At 39.1% G+C, this 17,579-nt stretch overlaps 1 protein-coding gene across 2 annotated transcripts in view; it reads right to left on the reverse strand.

The window, feature by feature from the left end:
- The window catches only part of LAMA4 (laminin subunit alpha 4), a 150,927-nt gene that overhangs the window by 7,465 nt on the left and 125,883 nt on the right, over positions 1–17,579 (reverse strand). For both annotated transcript variants that reach the window (XM_064598016.1, XM_064598015.1), the window contains exons 25-34: positions 16,443–16,585; positions 14,560–14,698; positions 13,724–13,861; positions 11,952–12,085; positions 10,514–10,678; positions 8,988–9,141; positions 4,317–4,504; positions 2,710–2,899; positions 1,779–1,934; positions 358–517 (exon numbers count right to left, since the gene is read on the reverse strand). In XM_064598016.1, the coding sequence (XP_064454086.1) occupies positions 358–517; positions 1,779–1,934; positions 2,710–2,899; positions 4,317–4,504; positions 8,988–9,141; positions 10,514–10,678; positions 11,952–12,085; positions 13,724–13,861; positions 14,560–14,698; positions 16,443–16,585 (1,567 nt within the window). The remainder of the gene's footprint in view (positions 1–357; positions 518–1,778; positions 1,935–2,709; positions 2,900–4,316; positions 4,505–8,987; positions 9,142–10,513; positions 10,679–11,951; positions 12,086–13,723; positions 13,862–14,559; positions 14,699–16,442; positions 16,586–17,579) is intronic.

Consider the following 17,579-nt stretch of genomic DNA (forward strand, 5'->3'; position numbering starts at 1 on the left):
GATCACTCTAAGAGGGAGCAGAGAAAGACGAGAGCAGGGTGGCTCAGAGCTGACACAGATTAGACCACCAAGCAGCACCGGAAATCCTAAAAGGGCCAAGATGGGCTACATCTACACCAGAGGGGTGGCAGCTGTGGAGAAGCTCTGGTCAGGGAAAGCAAACAGGGATGGGCACGCCTGCCTGGTTGGGCGTGGCAGGAGGGGACAAAGGGGATCCCCTGGAAAGAAGCCATTTTCTAGGGCTGAGTGAGTTTGGCATTCTGACATTTTAACTCTCAGCCCAATTTCCCTGTCAGCCACCCCCAGGAAAGAAGTATTTATTTCATGATTCATGTTTTGTGCAGAAGTCACTGTTACCTAGAACCACGTATCCTCCTTCTGTTGAAAAGTAGGTCCCTGTTTCCATTGGACCTTCAAAACAAGGGGTCACGCTGAATGTCTGAGAAGCAGAGGTGATGGACGCCCCGTTGAGCTGAAGATTGCCGAGACAGCCACTGAAACTGTAGACCGAGTTGATCTGAGGGAAGAAGACATTTCTTAAAATCCATTTTCTCAACATGCACGGGTGCACACCAAAGGGAAACAAAACGAAGGGATTCGAGTCCTGAGAGAAAGGACGCAGTCCCCTGTCTTATTTATCTAGCTGCCTGAAGGGTCAGTTGTTTTCCAGGTAGTTGCTGCTTTAATGAGTTCTTTGAAGCTGGGATTTTCTATTTGATAATGTCAGCCCGCAGTAATTAGCTATGAACATTTTTACATACACTATGACAAATAAGTTGCAGCTATGGTTTTGAAATTAAATATTAGAACTATCCTTGTTTGTTTTCCTTCAAGAATGACAGCAGGCCCCCAAATCACCTAATGCTGATGAGGGCTAGCGAAGTTCTTAACCGTTAAATCTACCATGGTTAAATAAACAGCAGAAAGTTTGCATTTCTGGCTCCATTAACTGATCTTGTGGTTGAACATTTATCATACCTCAGGATGTGAAACTTGGGCCTCTTCAGACAACTGATTTCACACTGCTTTGGAAACCTTTCTTTTAAAGGAGTTGTCATGAAATTGGGGCTACTTGCCTAAAATCTCATTATAATATGCACTCCCCCTTTTTCTGCTTTATCCACATATATTGGGAATCTTAGAAATGCATCAGTTCTTTCGTGCTGAAGTCAAATCTATATTTATGTTAAGAAAGATTTAGTCCTTTGATGCATTCCCTTTATTGCTAAATATTTTTGTAAAGGTGCAATATTAACTTTTAAAGTACAAAAGTAACATGCTTTTTACTATAACCCCCACTTCTCCCCTCCCCCCAGGGGTAACTACACTTCCTTGCACATTTACAAATCGTGTGTGTGTGTGTATGTAGGAAACAAAAATGAAATCATAGTCTACAGAATGGCCCCAAAGTTTTTTGTCACTCAATGATATATAATGGAATGACATTCTTTCTTCTATTTTTTTTGTATTTTTTACACTAAAATCATGTGCACTTGCTGAACAAATAAGCATCTCCTTGAGACATAACTTCTCATGACAGTTTAGACCTCTGAAACTGTTTCATCTCATCTCTACCTTAGAATCAAAAGATCCCTCCTGACTTTGTAATGCCAGAGGGCAGACAGACATCCCCTGGGGCAATACTCACTTTGATAGCCTATATCCAGCGAAACTACAGTTCTATTCTTGCCAGTTTGCTGATGGTATAGCGAGGTCCTGGATTAAATAGTCTTCTGGCTCTAAAAGCCAGTGGCTCGACCTGGTCATGCCTGGCTTACCTGGACATTTTTCACGGCCCTTCCAGGAGCCACACCTCCCAAATAAATAGGACCCTTGATGTTCCAGGCAGCTCCACTAGGAGGAAGACTCTCTTCTAGGACTCGAAGGCCATCAATGATCAGTCGGCCACTGCTCTTTTCCCGAATAAATATCACCTGGATGGAGAGAAGGACAACAGCCCATGTCAAGTGCATCCCAAGATTCGGGGGAAGGCTCGGGTGCCTCTTCTCCAAACTTCGCTATTGCAGTACTGTGGAAAATCTATAGAAGTTCTTTAAAAAAACTGATCCTTTCTCTGAAGGTCAAGAGATTGTTTTTTCCTTTAAAGCTTGATTTAAAGCTACAGGCTTAATTTCTGGATACAGCTTACATGTATTTAGTAGAGTTCTCAATGAAGTTCTTGGCAGCTGGCCAGCCCACTTGGTTTCTCCCTCTCCTAAATTTATGGTGATTAATGCATCTTATGTTTCTTACTCTTTCCATTATGTAACACTGATTTGCTTCAATATTTAGATATTCTCCCTGTGGTATCCTAGCTTCCTAACAGATTTTTTCTTCACTTTGTATCTTCCATGGCTTAGCCTATAAAAGACACCCAGCAATTGTTGTTGAAATTTAGAAACTCTCAGGCAGTGGGAAAACAAGTGAAAAATTGTTAGAAATTAAACTTCAGGTTATGTTTGCCATTGGCCCTTTGGTGAAAATAATTACACTAAAAAAAATTACATGCAGCCTGTATCTCTTTTTAAATAATATGCTTCAAGATTTTTATAAGGAATTAAAAAAATTTTCTCAAAATTGAACTCTGAGCATATGGCAACAGAATTTTAAAATGGGTGTTTCTAGAGAGACCAATGGTGGGCATTAATGTCAGTCCATTTGACAATTGTGACTATTTGCTGGTAATACTCTTCTCTGCCTTCAACTCACATCATGCCACAATCCATCATTGTATTTCTCTTGGCTTCTAATCTTCAGTTTCTTGTGGCCAACATTAAACATGAAAACCAAACGGCCGTGGGCTAAGAATAGAGTCATGAAGTCATTCTCTTCTTGATCTGAGACATAGAAAATCATCCCATGGGAGGAACGAGTTTTCAGACGAATGGAGAACTGAGATCTGGTAAAGGAAAAGAAAAAGCTTACTATCCGTAAAATGAGACTGAGGGCTATCTCTAGTTTACCCACAGCAACATGGTGTAAGGAAGAATGAGTAGCCATTCTATCGAATCCCAAGCAGCATTACTTCTCATTATACCTTAGTATTATTCATGAATATTGGGAAAGCATGACTAACTCAAAAATGTAAATCTTTCCCTACTTCTTTATAGAGCAGGGCTACATTCCACATTTAAGGAAGCATTGTTTCACTTAAGGATCATAACGTGTCTTGCTTTGAAAATATGGTTGCACTGAGTTTGTTCATGAGGACAAAATACTAGTCCGTAATTAATGTGCATATAGAAGTTTGCATAGAAACAATATGATTTGTGTGCTATCTAAAATACAGGTTCAACTTGTCTTTCCCAGGAAAAATTAATCAGTAGATATCACAGGCCAAAAATAGCCATCAGAATGTGTAGGAATTAAACAACACCTTCTAAGCACTTAGCTCCAGGCCATATAGATAAGATACATTTATTAGGCTAATTTCTAGTTTGATTTAACTCTAAATTCTTCCCAGTGAATACAAAATACTGATACTGCCTGTTGGCAAATAGCAAATTAGAAAGCATTAGAGGTCACTTACTGACTCTACGGATGTTTGAAAGAGATATAAGACCTATATAAGAATATTTGGGTGCTAACACTAGAAAAAGAAATCTTCAAAGTGCTAAGTAACCTGGAGATTTGCAGAATACTGGGAAGAGGTGCTGGGTTTTACGGATAGCTTGAGGGCTAGCTGAGATACAAGTGGTTTTTGTGTTTTTAGTGTCCTTATTAACCTTCCAGCGGTTCACAGGCACCCCCATTTTCTTTTTTTTTTTTTTTTAAGATTTTATTTATTTATTTGACAGAGAGAAACACAGCGAGAGAGGGAACACAAGCAGGGGGAGTGGGAGAGGGAGAAGCAGGCCTCCCGCCAAGCAGGGAGCCCGATGCGGGGCTCGATCCCAGGACCCTGGGATCATGACCTGAGCCGAAGGCAGTCGCTCAATTGACTGAGCCACCCAGGCGCCCCCCATTTTCAATTCGAAAGCAATTTATATGGGGGGAAGGAAGGTAATATCAAGGTTAGATGATGACTCATTTGAAATGTGCCCCATGTTCCTTTCTTTGATTGCCTTTCCTTTTTGATAAAAATACAGCAAACTCCTAGGAGACTGCTGTTTTATGCGTCTTACTTTTGGGAAGAAAGTCGCAGAGAATGTAATATATTGGAAAGTAAGAATCGTAGACTATTTAACATTTATTTTGGTGATAAAATAATAGGATTAAGCGGCACAGAAAGGAAAGATCACAGGAAAAAGATGGCATGTGGCAAATTAAGTCCAGCCATGGCCTAAAGTTTCTGGAAGGATAGTGTGTTACTTTACTTTTCACCAAAATCTCCTTTTAAGTGTTCAAACTCTTGGCGGCTGTTGGCTGTCCCTCCATACTGATAGGCGTGCTCTATTGCTCTAGGACTGTTGGAAAGGTGGCAGTAAGAATCCCTTGGAACATTCCTCTCTGGGAACTTCAGGCTGGCAGGATCCCCCGAAGGTGCATCTTTACTTTTCTCTCCCTGTAAGAATAGGAAATAAATCATATTAAGGGATAAAACTGATATACTAGTAGCAAGCGTTCCTTTGTGATTTCTTTATCATTAATAAAAATAAAAATAAAATAATACTGAAAGTGTATATTATTTGTGCATTTTCCATTCATGAAATATTAGGCTCCTCTCTTTCCTTAAGCAGATGACAGCAGGAGCTGTAGTATTAAAAAAACAAACAAACAAATGAAAACACAGTATGTTAACAAATCCAAAATTCTAGTCTGTGATAGTAGAGCAGAGCTAACCTGAAGCCACAGGGATAACTGTTCTATCATTTAAATTAAATGCACATCTTAGCCAATGGTGACAAATGGTAATATTGACAATAAAATAACCCTGTGGAATCAATCAATAAAACCCTCATATCAGGGGCGCCTGGGTGGCTCAGTTGGTTAAGCGACTGCCTTCGGCTCAGTCATGATCCTGGAGTCCCTGGATCGAGTCCCGCATAGGGCTCCCTGCTCGGTGGGGAGTCTGCTTCTCCCTCTGACCCTCTCCCCTCTCATGTGCTCTCTGTCTCTCTCATTCTCTCTGTCTCAAATAAATAAATAAAAATCTTAAAAAAAAAAACAAACACCTCATATCATAGACAACAATATTTCTTTAACACACCATTATTATTTATATAGGCTTTTACTAACATACTTAGAAATAACACCTTCAAAATATTTAAGAATATTTTTGGTGATAAGTAGTAAACTTTTATGTGACAGGATATAGAACAGTTACCTTGTGCTCCTAAAATTGCACTGCTGATTTTAAAATTAAGAGCTGTGAGACTATAGGCTAATATTTCATGGTTACTTAGTCTTAATTTTTGAAGCAAAATTAAAGTAAATGCAAATAAATCTAATCATCCCGTCATTGTATTCATTTATCCAAGCAAATATTTATTGAATACCTACTAGGTAAAAATGATGTGGAAGGAAATGAGTATTTCTGCATGCCCTCCACAGGCAGTGTGTGATGGGGAAGAGAAAGGTGAGTGAAAGGTGAGTTTCTTTTTTTTTAAGGAACTGAAAATTGATTTGGAAAAACAGGCAAGTAAATAGCAAACTGGAAGACAGGCTGTTGCGAGACAGAAATGACCTTTGATGACTTGCTGGAGGATGGGGTTTTGTTTTTCAGGAGGGGGGGTGACAGATTGGTGGGGAGCTAGGGACAGTCCCCAACTCTGGCGGCTCCTCTTTCTTTCCATTGCTATGGAGAGGATCTCACTGTTTCTCAGTCAGCGCATCCACTTCGCTATGGGAAGACAGCAACTGTGAATCAACTGCAGGGCTCAGCAAAGCTGGGGGCTACTGGACTACGAGGTCTCGGTGACCAGCCCTGCCTTCCTCTGCTTCCGTGTGGGAATCCATAGACTAGGACATGCCTCTTGTGTGCTGCAGAAAGTAATAAACTCTGGTATATTTATATGTGGCAACCACTCTAAATCCTCTGTGGATATATGCTCTGAATAATAATAATAATAATAATAATAATAATAATAATAATAATAAAAGTTATAATTTAATTACTTCACTACCATATAACACAGAGACTCAGTTTACTATCCTAGAATAGCTGTATATGTGGGATTTTGAACCCTACGAGACTCTGACTTTACCAGTGTATTTTTTTTCTCTGAGGGTCTGTTTCTTTTTCTTTCTTTCTTTTTTTTAAGATTTATTTATTTGAGAGAGAGAGAGTGAGCACAAGCAGAGGGAGGGGTAGAGGGAGAGAGGGAAGCATGCTCCCCGCTGAGCAGGGAGCCCAAAGCAGGAGTTGATCCCAGGACTCTGAGATCATGACCTGAGCTGAAGGCAGAGGCTTAACCGACTGAGCCACCCAGGCACCCTCTGGGGGTCTGTTTCAATGCAGTAAGATTCTTTTGTTTCACGTAACAGCCAAACTAGTTGAGCTACTTAAGCAAAAGAGGGCAATATGTTATAAGGATATGGGAGTATCTTACACAATCCAAGGGAAGATAGTACAGTATAGCGGGGTTCTACCAGGGGCAAGAATCAGGAATTGCAAAGCTAGGAAGAATCGAGGCACTCCTTTTCCAAATGTTTCTGGTATCTCAGCTTTGTTTTTCTCAGACTGCTTTCATTTTTCTTTCTCTGCAGGACAGCTTTCTGCCTTTTTCTCTTTCTACACAGCAGGTTTCTTTCTCTGTACATGATTAACATAGAGCACTTAGGCTTACATGTTTTCCATTCAATGACCAGCCTAGTCTAGTGTCTCTGGGTTCTAAGTTTCTAAGGAAGGGAATCTGATAGCCCAGCTTAGTTCACATGATCTACCCTGGTCCAAACATCTATATCCAGGTAGATGAGGTCACATACCTAAAATACTGGGCTTGCCCTGTGTGTAGGGAATCCATTCTCAAAAAAGGGAGTGGTTGGCTGGATACCCCAGAATGATGTCTATTATATAAAATCTTCATTATCACATGAAACACCACATGAGAAACTATGTCCCTAATTAAATTTAAAAACATAAAAATTATGAAAAATTTCCAGGCTAGAACATAGGTGGTAAGACAGGTATTATGTACTCATGGGGGGAGTAGAAATCAGAGTTCCTTTTTTGGAAAGTAGTTTGCCCTGACCCACTAAGTTTATCTCTAAGAATAGTTTGTAAAGATTTATTCAGCAATGCAATCAAAGACTAATGTATAATGATCTTCACCCATGAAGGGAGAAAACTGGAAAGCACCGAAAGTCTATTAATGGTTAAATAAATTAAAATATACACATAAAATGAAATATTAGGAAGTTACTATGAAAATAAATTATTATAAGCCCAAATTGCTATGAATCGGCCTTGATAAAAATTTACATCAGCGGCCACACATTTTTCTGGGTAGCTAGTCCATTAGATTGGCAAAATTATAAAAATTTGATCATATCCAGTGTTAGCAATTGTGAGGGACAATAGGTTCTTTCAAATGCTGTTCACAGCAGTGTAAATGAGTATTGCCTCAATATTGACAATGCACATTCCCTCAAGCTAAGCAATTCTACTTTTAGGAACTGATCCACCAGAAACATTCACAAGGTTCTACAGAGATCTAACGGCTAATATTCATTGAATGTTTTGCTCTATGCCAGGCTTCTAGGGCATTTCATGCATCAACTCATTTAATCTTTATAACAACCCTATGATGCAGATAGCTAAATACGTATTAAACACCTATTATGTGCATTGTTCTAGGCTCTTAGGACACATCAGTGAGCAAATAAAAAAAAGGGAGTTTGAATTCTAGCAGAGGAAATAGAGAGTAAATGCCAAACATAAGAAATACAGTCTATAATAAATTAAAATGTGAAAAGTGCTATGGAAAAGAGAACAACTAGGAAAGGCAAAGGCGATGGGTAGTACTGGGGGAGGGCAGGAGGCCGCTGTGGTACTAATTAGGGGGTTAAGGCGACCTCACAGAACACTCGAAGGCTGGGCAATCCTGGAAGGAAGAGCCATTCCTGCAGATGTTTGGGGGAAGAGTGGTCCAGGCAGAAAGAAAGATCTTAGGGCAGCAGTGCACATGGCTCGTGCTATTGTGGGCAGAAGAGTGAGTGAGGGAAAGGGGCCCGGATAATATAGAGCCTCTTATGACATCGTAGGGACTGGAGCTTTTCTTCTGAGTGCAGTGTGAGGGGTTCGCTTTGAGCAGGGGAGTACCACATTGTGACCTATGTATAAGCATGTGGCTGTTGCCTAGGGGACAGAGTGTCAGAGAAGCTGGTGGAAGCCGAGAGGCCCGTTGGGAGCCTCTGCCAGGGCTCAGGTGGGAGACGGCGGTGGCCTGGATCAGGGTGGGAGGAGCGGCATCTCAGTGCCTTGTTAAAATTGGACCAGGAAGATGGGTGGGGAGGATTAGCCCGAAAGAGTGGGAAGGAATTGAAAGTTTCATCTGTAATGAAGGCCGCTAATGTACGTGCTGGAGGTAAATGAATGAGAAAAAAACAGTGGTCAGGGAATGCAGTTTAAGAACTCAAGATTTTGTTGGTGGAGCAGCTCTAGTTGATGCCACGGATCAGCCGTGCCTATGAATGGTTGAAGTGAAGGTCAAGGAAGGAGGGGAAAACAGGATGAGATCAGAAACTTTAATAATTTCCAGGCCTGTGACAGAAGCCCGAGATCGTTACACAAAAGCAAGTGATACTGAGAATTACAGTACTAAATAATACATATTATATATACAAATGGTTGAGTATGGAGCAATTTCAACCATTGTCATGAAAAGCACTGGGCAGTATGGAATAAAAGCTGACTCAAACTGTTTCTTTGGGAATAAAGATTGATACGCCAAACTGATAAACAACAATATCAGATACTAGAAGAATCCCACCTTTCATATGTACACACAGTTGCAAACTGGAGTGAATTTTATGAAGCATCAGTGTCTAGATGTGTGCATGGAATGCGAGGGCAGTTGAGAATCTGGCACAGCATTATCATTTACCTTTTTATTCTGACTTGTTTTAGGCTTTGAGGAATTCTTCCTTTTTTTGTAGAGGAGGAACAAAGGCGAAGACTCAATAGGACACTCATAAAGAGAAGTGTGGACCTTTTCCGAATATCGCTGGAAATCTTCGACCTCCACATCTCTATCCAACCTATGTAGCAGAGGGGAAAAAAAAAACCCTTAAAATGTTGTTCAGAATTACATGATGAAAACTACGGAAGTGGAAGAATTTGGCAATTAAAATTGTGTGTGTGTGTGTGTGATGGGTCTGTATCTATCAACCACTATCTTAAGGAGAACCTTTTACACGACCATTTAACAATTCATGGATAATTTTGCCTGGCAGCAGCCCATTCTGACAGACGAACATCTTTTCCCTCGCCACACTCTGGATGATTGGTACCGCCTCCGTGTTACTCGATATGTATTAAGTTTCTCCCTTGCTTGCTCTTGTACTCAGGGAGCATTTACTGTCTTTGTTAAGGACCTAGATTAATGGCTTTGTTTAAAGTGATGCATTAAGAAGAATTTCTTAAACCTCTAACAAGGATTTGGGTATGTTACTCTGTGTTACACCATTAGTAAGTACAGATATAATTGCATCTAATATTTATAGCTTGCTGTATGCCAGGTACTTTATGCACATTATCTCATTAAATCGTCATAACAAGGAGGCAGGCATTATTATTATCTGCATTTTGGCAGAGAAGAAACGAAGGTTGACTTAGCCAAGGGCATACAGAAATTTTTATTTATTTATTTATTAACTGCTTTATTTGAATAATTGATTATTTGGGGGTAAGTCCAGGTGAACCTCTGAAGTTAGGACTGTTCTGGGTCTTTCATGTGCTTGCAAAAGTCCAGCCCCCAGTTTGGGGAATGCCCAGCCCAGGAGTTCTTTGAGGCAGAACTGGAATGAGACAGTTGCATTAAGGCATGTAGAGGTTTGTCTGATGGCCAGGGTGTATGGTATATTTCCAGAAGGGGGGCTAGACAGGAGGAAAAGAAAATGGGATCCCTAAAGTAAGTCTCCGTGGAGAAGTCTTGAAGGATGGTCCAGTCTCTGCAGCAAGGCTTGGATGATGCAGGGAGTAGATGTTTTTTTTTTTTTTTTTTAATTTTTTATTGTTATGTGAATCACCATACATTACATCATTAGTTTTTGATGTAGTGTTCCATGATTCATTGTTGGCGTATAACACCCAGTGCTCCATGCAGAACGTGCCCTCTTTAATACCTATCACCAGGCTAACCCATCCTCCCACCCCCCTCCCCTCTAGAACCCTCAGTTTGTTTTTCAGTCCATCCTCTCTCATAGAGGGCATACAGAAATTTAAAGGCACGAAACCTACACACAAATCTAAGTATGTCAGTTGCTCAAGCACATGCAAGCTTTAATTACTACCCTCTATTGCTTCTCATAAATTTCACAGTTCTCAGTTTTAATAATGTAAACATTTTCATTATTGACTTGATTTTTTTTTATCAATCATGCAGACTTATGAATAATAAAAATATCCTACCTGGTAAAGTAGGCATTACTTATACAGCCAGTGAAATTAGCATACTGGGGACTGATGGGTGAGCCACCGAAGTAAAACTTCCTTTCACCGGCTTGTGTCTGTTCCACTTTCCCTTTTGTAGGGTTCTTACTCCCAAGTCTGCTTTTGTCTACTATCAGTTCATATCTGCAAAGGAAAAAGCTTCTTTACACACCACACTGCTAATCTTTTACCTGGAGTTCCATTCTAGGTTGCAGGTTTTCTCATGGAATTGACATAGAACATTCTGGCTAGTGAAAAGATAACAATTTGCCGGACTCTTCATGAGGTCCGGGATAAAATAGGTGAATATTTTTTTTAAGATTTTATTTATTTGATAGAGCGAGAGAGCACAAGTGGGGGGAGCAGTAGAAGGAGAGGGAGAAGCAGGCTCCCCGCTGTGTAGGGGCCCTGGGTCCATGATCTGAGCCGAAGGCAGATGCTTAACCATCTGAGCCACCCAGGTGCCCCAGGTGAATATTTTTATATGCAGAAAAGACTCTCCAAACCCCTAAAAACAAGAAGCTCAGCTGATTAATTACCAGCATTTTTTTTTTTTTTTTTTTGGTGGAAAAAGCAGAACGTAACTCATGGTGATTATTTAATCACATTTGGGGAGCCTGTTTTCATTGTCAAGCATATGGACTGGTTTTGAGCATAATTGGAAATGGAGTCTAGAAAGGCTGATTAATGTGTTTTTTTGTAATGGGAGGGCTCCACAAAAGTGGACATAGAATAGCGGCTGCCTACAGGGCGCCTGGGTGGCTCAGTTGGTTAAGCGACTGCCTTCGGCTCAGGTCATGATCCTGGAGTCCCAGGATCGAGTCCCGCATCGGGCTCCCTGCTCGGCAGGGAGTCTGCTTCTCCCTCTGACCCTCCCCCCTCTCATGCTCTCTCTATCTCATTCTGTCTCTCAAATAAATAAATAAAATCTTTAAAAAAAAAAAAAGAATAGCGGCTGCCTACAACAGAAATTTATTTCTTATTCCAGAAATCTTTCTTCTTATGAAAAAGAAATTCAGTATTATGTATTTAAAAAATAAAGCTAGAGCTTTTAAAATATGGTCCTAAATGTAGAGTTCTCAGTTGCTTAATTAAAAATCGAAATGAAACCAATGTTTGAGGATCTCCTTCTATGTGCAAAACACTGCACTCCATTCAGTAAGTACTATGTGTAGGCACTTCCCTCAAGAAGGTTTGTAGCCTTGGAAAAAACCCTTTATATTCCTGTTAAGTAATTATATGTGATTTATCTCTTGAAAATTAATAGCAACTTCTTTTTAAAAGAAGGTTGTTCTCTCTACCATTTTTTTTAAGCACTGGAAAAGCAATAGTCTATTATTCAGAATGGTCATTTAGCAGAATCATGCCCTACGAATAAAGGCATCTGGTGGGAAGAATATAAAGTGAGAAGCTGTACCTTGCGGGTGTGACAGAGGTAATGATGAAGTGGGACAGCCCGTCGTTGTACTGCTTATCGGCTGACCGCACCTTGATTCCCTTGACATCCATGACCACAGTGCCGTTATCCAACGAGATGGAGAACACATCCGACTGAAATTCAAGCACAGGGTTTTAAGTTGGAAGGCCAAGGATCCAAAAGATGGACATGTTTACTTCATGGTATTGATTAAAGGAACACCCAGTGTGTGGGAAGTTTGCCTGTGAAATGATTTCTATGAAAATAACAACGACAGAATATTGCTTATATTGGTGTCGTCGACAAAATTAGGAACATTTCAATGGAGAACTGAAGATTTCTGGTGATTTTGTCATGCTGAGAGTTGTCCAGGGCTAACGCCTTCCCTAACTCGGGCATTGCTATTCTGTCTTCAGTCTCCCCTCTGGGAAAGGCGATACTCGAATCTCCTTGGGGATGTAGGTAGATGACCAGGCAAGGGTTAATTTGCCAGTTTGGCTTTTTAGGTGTTTTACTTTTCATCTATAGAGGCAGAAGAGACATAGAAAAAGAGCACAAGTTAACAGTTCTTTTTCTGAATTTGCTTATTGATTGTTTAAAATATTGGCAAATTGATAATCTTGCTTTCTTCCCTTATGGGGGCACTGACCTCAACATAATTACTTTTTTTGTGGACAAAAGTGTTATTTAACTAACGATGGTAATCTGAGGCAGGTTTGATGGTGGAGGTCCTACAAAGTGCTTTGGATAAATTCTCACAGTTGCTACTGATTTAAATTCAATTCAATATAAATGTGACAGATACAAGGTAATAAGTATGAAAAGTAAGAGCTGCTTTTACATTTTATTTTATGACCTGCTCTATCAGTGTGTATATTGGTGATGACCTTTTCAGAGATAAATCAGTTGGGTCTTGGGGTCACCAAACCTCTGGATATCTTATTTTATTTTTGAAATAATATATCTTCAGACGGTGAGTTCAAGTGTTCTATAACCAGTCCAAGAACAGAGAAATATGTTCCTTTTATTATTTTACAAAAAAATCACATATGTATTTGTATATGTACACAGAGGTTCTTAACATTTTTTGTGCTATGCACTCCTTTGGCAGTTTGGTGATATACACGGCCCCTTCAAAAGTAACATTTTAAAAGGCATCAAACAAAATATCTAGGAATACAAGGGAAACCAATTATATTGAGATACTGTTTCAAAATATTAAAACAATAAATCTGTGATATAGTAATATATGTACTTCTTTATCCAAGTGTTAAATTGTAAAATCTCTCAACAGATCTAATAACTACTGTAATTTAAAAGTAGCAATGAGCAAAAATGATATTTTGAGATATCTGTGGCAACTATTATTTGAAATGAAAAATACCTGTGATTTTTATTAATGATAAAGTAACAGGTTCTGCAAATATTACTGTGGTTTGTTGCTGACATTTGTAATCGAAGAAAATGCGAAATTTTAGTTTGAGAAAAATAAAATTAAAAAAAAAAATCTTAATTTTTTCTGACCTAGGTCCACAGACACACTGAATTTTCTCCATGAACTCCTGAGGGGTGGGTCTATGAATCCTAGGTTCAGAACTCCTGATATGCAATATACATAATTATAGAGTGTCTGAAATGAGGCATTCTGTGTGTGCTCATGTGAGTCAAAATTAATCTGAATAGAAAATCACTTTTAACGTGCTTAAACAGTATTTTTAATAGACAAAACAATTACCACAAAGAAGTTCCCATAGGGAAAAAGAAATACTTACTCCTGAAGCATAATAGAATAGTAACCCATTTGGCTGTAACGTTCGGAAATTAAAACCTCCTTCGAAGCCATCGAAGAAAGATATTTTCTGAACTGAAGCAATGAAACTCTGCCCATTGAAATATGCTCTGCGAGATATCTGCGTGGCAAAAAAAGTGAATATAGTGTTTGTGATAATTGTCAAATGCTTAAAATGTCAATTTCTCACACACCAAAGCCCTTGTCTACTGGTTTTTATATTAATAGTTTATGTTTTAACTTCCGGTTTATACTGAAATTCAGGCATGGTAATAGGTCCGTCTGTGTGCCTCTAGCTGATGGGGTTTTAGCTGCTCCACTTCCTCCACCTGAGTGAGTAAAGATGCCCGCACTGCCTCTCTGGGCTTTTGAGGCCCCACCCATTGAAAACTGAAGCCAATGGACAAGTCACAGAGGAAGCCCCACACGCCTTTTTAGCTTAATGTTGCTCCTTTTTTTTTTTTTTTTAAAGGTTTTATTTATTTTTTTGACAGAGAGAGCAAGCACAAGCAGGGGGAGGGGCAGGCAGAGGGAGAAGGAGAAGCAGGCCTCCCATGGAGCAGGGAGCCCGATGCGGGGCTCGATCCCAAGACCCTGGGATCATGACCCGAGCCAAAGGCAGATGCTTAATGACTGAGCCACCCAGGCACCCCAATGTTTCTCCTTTTTTCTGGTGGCAGAAAGGAGTCCAAGGTATACTTAAGCTCACAGAGAAGCTAAAAAAGCTTTTCCAGCTTTTGAGAATGGTAAGTTTTATGTCTATTTATTTGTGTGTGTGTGTGTCTATTTATTAAAGTGTTTTGATTGACTGGTACTTACAAGAGAGTCTTCTGGGCATCCATAACCAACTCCCAGGGTTTCTGTCTGCTCTAATAAATTGAAATCTTTCTTTTGGAACTGGAAACCCTTCATGCATCCTCTGAAGCTGACATCTAAGGGAAGGTGCGCTCTGAGGGTCCTAGAAAAAAAATTAGTCTTCAGTGATACGATGACGATGACGATGTTACCCTGCATATGTGGGATATGAAATTCGATTTTATTTATAGACATGTTTAGTAGCTTTGTAATTATTCATATTCTCATGCCTTCTTTCATAAGCACACAGTAATGTCTAATCTTTGCCTATAGAACAGCTTTATTCTGCATCAAGCCAATTTGTTTACTTCTTTATAGTTTTCAAGATACTTTAACTTACATTAGCTTGTTTCATGTTTATAAAAATTCTGTGATATAAAAGGAAAGGCTATTATTTCCCTTTTACAGATGATTAATAGGTTGAACCATACGGAACTGATGTATTTTAGGTCAAAAATGGTCAGCCCTTGGCAACTTCACATGTTTTAACCTATAAAATGAAACTAAGACACATCAAAATCTTTTTTTTTTTTTTTTTTTTTTTTTTTTTTTAAATGTCACAAGTGGTAAGTTAGGATTTGAATCCAGGTCTTCCGTCTTCCACTAATCCACTCCCAAGTGAATTGGATTAAAGTCATGGACTCATCTTCTTGGCTTTTTTGCAACGCACTATAATCAACTAAGGCTAGAGGAATGTTCTGGTGAATGTTGAGCTTCTGGATTAATAGGAAAGTAAGAAATCTTTTATCTTTGAAATCAGGGATGACGTTTTGGTTAGTATTGTAATCCCAGTACCTATCATTATGCCTAGTATATAGGAGGCACCAAGAGCATATTATCATTGCATGACTATGAAGTTAGTTTTGATCAAATTAAAATGGTTTCAATGTATTTTAAATGAACACTGGCCCAACTAAGGAGTAACAGTCCCACTATATTCTGTTCCATTAAGATCACACCTATGCAGAACGTGCCCTCTTTAATACCCACCGGGTGTTATGCACAAACAATGAATCATGGAACTCTACATCAAAAACTAATGATGTAATGTATGGCGACTAACATAACAATAAAAAAATAAAAAAAGATCACACCTAGAGGACCATGCTAACTAACAGTTTGGGGGTACAGAATGACAACCATAACAGTTAAAAGTCCCATGTGGAGTTGTTGAAGGAGCTAAGAGGGTATCTAATTTGGAAAAGGAGTTTGAGGTTGGGGCCTCATCCCAGGCCAATTAGAATTTCTGGAGAGTGGTTATGGGCAATGGTATTTATAAAAGTTCTCCAGGTTATTCTAAAGAGAACCAGGGTTGAGAATGACCAGGCTGGAATATCCTAAAGTTGCCTCTCAGTTTCAAGGGTGTCTGATGCTATGACTTGATTGTAATAAGAGATAGTTAAATTTTTAAATACATGAGAATAAAACTGTAATGATACATAATTCACAACCCCTTGGATAAGCTTAAAAATGTTTGTAACCTCAGATGCTATTTGAGAGTTCAAAGAAGCTTAAATTAAGACTGAAATAAAAGTAAAGGGACACGATGTTTCATTTTCACACAATACACATGCTCTGTCTTTCCTCTTACAGATAAGAAATATCACATTAGACTTAGACTATGTTCTAAGATTAATACAATAATTAAAGAAACCTGTAGCTCTCATCTAGAAGATGCTAATTTAAGGAGGTCATGAGCGTGCATGAGTGTGTGTGCATGCGCCTGTGTGCATGCCTAGAAGCAGCAAGTGGGAGTGCCTTAAACTTTTACTAGACCTCTCCTGGATGTTGAATACTCAGCCCAGTACCTCATTAGGAACAACAGCTACTTAACAAAAACAGCTTACCTGGACTGTAAAATTTCTGTGGGAGCCCCTCCAATGTATATGTCTGTAAAAGGTATCTTCATCTTTTCATTGTCCATGCTCTTGACATGTCGTCTGTCAACCACCAAAATCATTTTCTTATCGTTGTGGTAAATGATTGAGATCTAGGAGACATAATATATAGTTAAGTCTTGATCATTGTTTAATAATCAACTTTTTGAAGATGACATATAGTTTAATTATTCTGGTTATAACAGCTGGGCCCCCATGTTCTTCTGCTTGTTTGTTCACAAAATGGGGAATAAGATATGCCTTTCTTACAGACACGAACACTCGTACTTAAACAACCAGAAGCTCACATTTTCTGGAGAAGGATTTCCATATGTAGAAGGAGCTAGATCAAAAAATATTTTTGTCAGGAGACCAGTTGTTTTCCTTTGCCCCTTTGAGGGGATTCAGGAAGAAACCATAAACAGGGAACTTTTGGACCCAGACTGCATGTTACCAGGTGTCATTGCTTTAGTGACACAGTGAAAAGCTTTAATGATTCTGCCAAAATGCTAGTCAGCAATATAGTTAAAATATTCTTCTATTGTAGACCATCCTCATGGAGGCCATGAAGTTTGAACTGAAAGAGAAATATAGCCTCCTACTCTCTGCATTTTGTTTCAACTTAAAAGATACGCATTTTATACATTTTACTCAATTGTAGATTCAAAGTAGTTGTTAATGAAAATAGATGAAGTATATTATCAGTATGCTGTACAACTGTTTCAAAGTTCAAGAGCATTCCTTGTGGGCTCTCTTTATAAGGAAATCTGTGCTAGTATTTTCTAAGTTCTGGATAAATGGTTTACAAGGAAATTCTCTATTTGCTTACTATCAACTCTTTATACGTTTAGTAGTGCTCAAAGGATACATTTAAAAATGTCTGTGTGTCCACACTCCGGCATTTTCAACAGATGTATAAAAGAATTCTATGGAGTGCTGTTGTAATCAAGACACCGAGCAGGAGTCTTTTGGTCAATGAAGCAATTAAAATGAATCTTTCAGTGACTCTTTTATTAGAAAACATCAATATGACAAAAACATGCATTCTTTTAAAGCAAATGTTATCCTGGAGTTGAGTAGATGGGGTCCTTCAGTTGGATTTTAGAA

The sequence above is a fragment of the Mirounga angustirostris genome, unplaced genomic scaffold, assembly GCF_029215605.1.
Source record: "Mirounga angustirostris isolate CCGP_5_RB_7025 unplaced genomic scaffold, mMirAng1.0.hap1 SCAF_8, whole genome shotgun sequence".
Lineage (NCBI taxonomy): Eukaryota > Metazoa > Chordata > Mammalia > Carnivora > Phocidae > Mirounga > Mirounga angustirostris.